Raw genomic sequence first — 6284 nt, forward strand, 5'->3', positions numbered from 1 at the left:
TACACATAAATGTTCGTGAATCATCGAGCACAACCAAAAGTAATTGATTATATGAACACAGTTCAAAGTTTTTGAGATTTCAACATTACAGACTTTGCTTATCGTGTCGGAAACATATAAAGATTAAGTTTAAATTTGGTTGAAAATTTCCGGGTTGTCACAATTTTCTTCCATGCCCTCCTCCTTCCCTCCTTCTTCGACCAGTAGCATTTTTCGGCATGTCTCTTTTTTCCGGCCGTTTCACATTTTCGGTATTTTAGGTTGGCTGGTGTCATGTTGCTCGTCGTTTCCGCTCTGTTATGATGACCTCATCCTTTTGTTTTCATCCACGATGGTGTACTCGATCTTCATGGATCTGACCGTAAGTGGTCTCTCTGGTCGTCAGAACTTTGGTTTCGACATTGTGTCGGTCTTTTGTATGTCGGAGATGCTTCTCCCTATTCGGATCTAGGGTTAGTTTGAGTCCCCGAGTGGTTTGACCTTCGCCGGAATTTACTCTTCGATGCCGAATTTCTTGGCTTCGGTATGATTTACTTTGTTGTCATGCGGGGACTTCCTCCTTGAAAGTCTGGTTTCACAGGTGGTTGGATATGCGGTTTCTTAGTTAGATTTCCTTTCAGGTGGCGTTTTTGAGGTGGACGTCGTGAGTTTCGTTTCATCCAGCCGATTGTTTTTATCCTTTGGTTCATGGCGGTTCTTGGTAACCGGATTCATTTTCGGTGGTTTATTCGGGCAGGCTGCCAGTCGTATATCATTCTTGTTTGTTTGGTTTCGTAAAACGAAAATTAACAATTGAGTTTCAGCAACCGATAAAAGACCAACAACAATATAAGGGGGGATCCAGCAAAGCTCGCAACAAAAGATTACAACCAACCGAAACAAGCTATCAAAGCTAACTAAAACGAGACAAGTCAAAGACAACAATACAAAATAGAGCCAAAATGCAACGCACATACTAACGACAAATAAAAACCCTAAGAAAGTAAGAAAACAAAGGAACGAAACTAAAATGCCTTGACAAAGACCAAATATTTAACTGTAACAAATAATTATAACTAATAAAATATTAGTTAAACGATTTGCATTTAGTGTTGAGGAGGTAGATGGGAAAACGTGGCTATAATTAAGACCAATCTTGTACGGTGTAATGTACGCTCCGTTTCATACGTACAACCACTACCGAATGAAATTAATAGTAATAATTCATAATAATAATAACAATTATTATTATTAAAATATTTTTTTTGGACATCAGTTTAGAATCACCCAGAGAGACTTAACCACCCACGCGTTCATCTCCCGTAGTTGTATAAACCGCCCCCAACTACTGCCCTGGAGGAAACCCGGACCAACCCGAGGGCATGACAGATAAAACCCCCCTCCCTGCTGCCCTCACACTAAGCGAAATGGTACCTGAGTGAATACTTCTGGTCAGGGATAACATTGAGTGCAATGTTGCAGCCCATCGAAGTCGAACTCCCGACATCTCGCTAAGAGAGGCATGACACTAGCTACCCACTTAGCTACAACTCAATGTTATGATTAAAATTATTATATTATAAAAATTAAAATAATTATTTAAAAATATATATACTTGATAAATTATAACTTGTAGATTCAAATTTACATGTATTTTATTTTACATGTAATTTATTTAATTTGTAGACTCTAATATTTTACTTTTATACAGTTATATACGATTTTTTTTTTTGTTTTTTTTTGTTTTAACGATAATCCTATTAGATGCTGTCAACTTATGAGTTGTATCCACAACGATAATTATTGACTTTTCTTTAATAGTTATTTTTTTCTTTAACAGTTATTTTTTTGTACAAACGTTTTAAACATCTAAATTATGTGTGTGTTTGATTGATTAAACTATAAAAAGTCAAATTAAGTGGATTTGGTAGGTTTAACTAGTTTTTTTACAATACGGTTAAAAAATTCTTATGGGAAACATATAGTTTTATGCAACGATAAACATCTCGATCGTTGCATTTTTTTTTATTTCTCTCTGGCCTAGCGATGCGGGACCGACCTATTTACTAATTAAAAATTTTATATCATTGATTACTACGGAGTAATATTAAGACAGTTGTACGTGACCATTATGCTTGATTTTTTTAATACCATAAATATAAATAAGTTTATATTGGAGTATACAAATACAAATCTCGTAAATATAATAGTAATTTGCGTTTATAGGTGCTTGGTTGTTCGGCTGACCTAGTCATAAGATCCCGTGCTCAACCCTTTCAACCAATGCAGGTCTTACTTAACACAAAATATTACTCTACTATACTATTAGTCATGTTCATTATTCATTACTGTATTTGATACCTATGTTCATTTACAGTATAATCTTCTTAGGTACCCTTTGAAGGAAAACAAAAGCATGATTTTGAACCTTAAAGTTATGAAGTATTTGCAAATTGCATAAAGAGACTAAAACATAAGAGTATCTAAATTAGGCCAATGACCAAGCAACCAATTACCACCCTAAATTGTAGGCCGGGAAAAATTCCATATCAGATCTCAAACGTAGACTTTTTTTTTTTCCCCCCCTTAATAATGCCACTTGTTATCTACCATGTTGGTGGTTAGGTTTAGTTTTAAGTTAAATTGATTTTGAGTCTGCATGTCGTGGTTTATTTTAGGCTAGTTATATGTTTCTTGTTTATTCGGTCTATACTTTATTGATTTTAGGATCCGTTTATTTATATAATTGTTTTTTGCCATAAAAAAGTACTCCGTACTATATTGTATATACTCATAGTGGGAGGTGATGCTCACACATTAGTTTTTGATCCATACACACTTTATATCTTAAAACTTACAATTATATCCTTAAATTTATCTAGGAATTTGACTTTCCATTATTGTAAATAGAGGTATAATAGTAATTTAGATGTGTATCGATAAAAAACTGGTGTCATCAACCCATACTGGTAGTATTAATTTATTGAGTTAGAAAATAAAATACTAGTGTAATTTGTTTATCTCTCACACACAACACCATTAGTAAGTGATGGCTGTTATATAAAGACTCCAACTTTTGCCATTAGACATTGGACAAAGACATCAACTCCTGTAGCTCTAAAATCTTCTTTTTTTTGACAACAAATCAATTTACTAAAAACAGAGCAGTCAATCAAGTTTCCTCATTTTCAACCCCACACAACAGTTGGGGCATACTCTCCCTTAATTAAAGGTAATTTCTGATTCTAAAATTATGGATGGATATATTGTAACTGATAATATTTGCCTACAAGGATTTCAATGTGTCAAAAATGTTTCTTTTTAAATTCCTGATTGTTAAAAAGTTCTGGGCTTGTGGTGAATCTGTTTGTTTGCCTGTAAATGTTATAGTACTATATGATATCACTTTATTTCATTTTGATTTCATGAACAAACAAGAAACATATAACTTGAAAGTGCATGTTTGCATACATACAATGCCTGCAGTAACTTTTATTTTAATTGTTCTCTCATCTTACTAGCTTGGTGTTGTTTTGTAAATCTTTTATTCTAAGTATTATTATGTGTCAGTTGAGTGTTGTCACAGCTCATTTGGTTGCTGTCCCCTGATCAATACCACATTTTTTACTCTACTCTTTTAAATTTTAATCAACAAAATCTTATGTATCTACTGTATTTATTAAGTAACATGTCACTACCATTTTCAGATTATCTTTTGGAGTTGCTTTCATGGGGCTATCATATTCGTGTCCGTTCACCGTTTATACAGATTTAGAGACGGTCGGTACTAGTTTAGTTGAAGAAACAGAATTAGATTATGCGAAAATGAAGGAAATGTGCAGTGAATTTGACAATGTGATGAATGAACTTACAGAATCATCCGTTCTTGATTTAGGGAGTCCAGAACATGAAGCTGCCATAAAGTTACAGAAAGTTTATAAGAGCTTTCGCACAAGAAGAAAACTGGCAGATTGTGCAGTCCAAATTGAACAGAGCTTGTATGTCTCTTTTCCATGAGCTATAGCATTTGTCATTTTTACAATGTATATATATATATATATGCCCTAACAAATCTTTTTGTAATGTCCTATAAATATATATAGGTGGAAGCTCCAAGATTTTGTAGAATTAAAACGGAGTTCTATATCATTTTTCAATCTCAACAAGCAAGAGACCGCCTTTTCACGTTGGTCCAGAGCAAGAACACGGGCAGCCAAGGTATATTTATATATATATATCTTCACAAGATATTAATGCATGTATAGTAAATTGGGTTACCAAGATATACAGAAATATAATTATAATTACTCTGTGTAATGTATAATACAGAGTATATATATAAACATTTAAAACTTATTTGTGTTTTTGTAGGTTGGAAAAGGTTTATCAAAGAACAACAAAGCCCAGAAGCTTGCCTTGCAACACTGGCTTGAGGCGGTAAGAGCTCTAATACTGGTTTAAATTTTATGCCACTTAGCTTATATATTACTCACAATTTTAATTTTATTTTATATTCTGTAATCAATGAATGGTACGTGCGTACTGATTCTCATCTTAATTATATATATATATATATATATATATATATATATATATATATATATATATATATATATATATATATATATATATATATTTGTACCTGCAGATTGACCCAAGACATCGTTATGGGCACAATCTTCATTTCTATTATGGAAAATGGCTAGCCTCTCATAGCAAAGAACCTTTCTTTTACTGGTAAATAAATAATCACATGTAACAATTAAGCTTTAGTTATAGTTTCTCACAACATAATAAATAATAAATAAACATAAAAAAAAAAAAAAAAATTTGTGTCTTTAATCCATCTTAATTAATTAAAACCATGTATCTACAGGTTGGATATAGGAGAAGGGAAAGAAATAAATCTTGTTGATAAATGCCCGCGAAGTAAGCTTCAACAACAGTGCATCAAATACCTTGGCCCGGTATGTTACTGGTCTATAAAGTTCTTATGTTTTTTTTTTTTTTATACGTACGGAGTATTATGTAAAATTAAACAAAAATAAATGCTTACGATGCTTTTGATATTTATCTACAGATAGAGAGGAAGGCATATGAAGTTGTAATGGAGGATGGAAAATTATTGTATAAAGAAACAGGGGAGTTTGTTGACACTACAAGAGAACCAAAAGGTTCAAAGTGGATATTTGTGCTGAGCACATCCAAGATTCTATATGTTGGATTGAAAATAAAAGGGTCGTTTCAACATTCGAGCTTTCTAGCCGGTGGAGCCACATTGGCTGCTGGGAGAATCGTTGCTGATCATAATGGAACATTAAAGGTACGTACGTATGAAAGTACCTTAATTAATTTGCTTTAAATGAAGGATCACTCAACTAAATTGTATTATGTGTTTCTCACCAGGCAATCTGGCCTCATAGTGGCCATTATCGTCCTACCGAAGAAAATTTTCAAGATTTCATTTCATTTCTTAAGGAAAATGATGTGGATATGACTTATGTTAAGGTATAACGACAAATAGACTTAATAATGTCAAGAATTAATATTTCAAGATTCTTGTTTTTTTTCATTCAATTCTCACCTTTTTTTTCTTCTTTTAATTATGCCATATTCAGATGGACTCAGATGAAGATAAGGAACCTATTATTGGCAATCACATAAGAAGTCACTCATCAGAAGAAGAAGAAGTTATGAGTGAAAAAGAGCCTCCCAAGAGCATTGATGATCGCCTGTCGAAGAATAACAATGTTACGAAACAACAACATACTAGTGGTTTTCAATTCAAGGATTTTGTTAGCAACTTAAGTACCCTTGAACGCGATGATGATACTTTTGTGAGCATAAACACTAACAAGAATCAAGGATCCGAGTCATGCTCTAATGATTATTCCAACTTTGAGACAATCTTGGATGGTTATGAAGCAGCAGATGACTCATTTGATTCACAACAAAATTGCACTACATCAATTCATCAACTACTGTCAGATGACGACGAAGAAGAAGATGAGGCAATTAGTATCCACAAACAAAAGATTAAAGAAACCAATGATAATAATAATAATAAATTCCAATTCCAATTGGGAAGACAGTCATGTTGTATATGGAGCACAGGGGCTGGACCTCGAATCAGTTGTTTGAGAGACTACCCTGCAGAGTTACAATCACATGCATTGGAACAAGCCAATTTGTCACCAAGAAGTGCCCCTACCACCCTTAACATGTTGCTATGCACGACCCCCTTGTCGTCTTTGGAAATTAATAGGAGTAAATTAATGACCGTACATAACCGGCCTAGCTTATAG

The 6284-nt window shown here is 33.4% G+C and overlaps 1 protein-coding gene across 1 annotated transcript; it reads left to right on the forward strand.

Annotated features, from left to right (window-relative positions):
• The first annotated feature begins 3708 nt into the window (after positions 1-3708).
• Positions 3709-6284, forward strand: LOC139861689 (IQ domain-containing protein IQM2-like). Its single transcript, XM_071850165.1, has 8 exons — positions 3709-3977; positions 4083-4197; positions 4351-4416; positions 4628-4716; positions 4856-4946; positions 5060-5302; positions 5386-5487; positions 5598-6284. Exons 1-8 carry the CDS (start codon positions 3709-3711, stop codon positions 6282-6284), a joined length of 1662 nt encoding a protein of 553 aa, XP_071706266.1.

This window comes from Rutidosis leptorrhynchoides, chromosome 8 (assembly GCF_046630445.1).
Source record: "Rutidosis leptorrhynchoides isolate AG116_Rl617_1_P2 chromosome 8, CSIRO_AGI_Rlap_v1, whole genome shotgun sequence".
In the NCBI taxonomy this organism is placed as follows: Eukaryota; Viridiplantae; Streptophyta; class Magnoliopsida; order Asterales; family Asteraceae; genus Rutidosis; species Rutidosis leptorrhynchoides.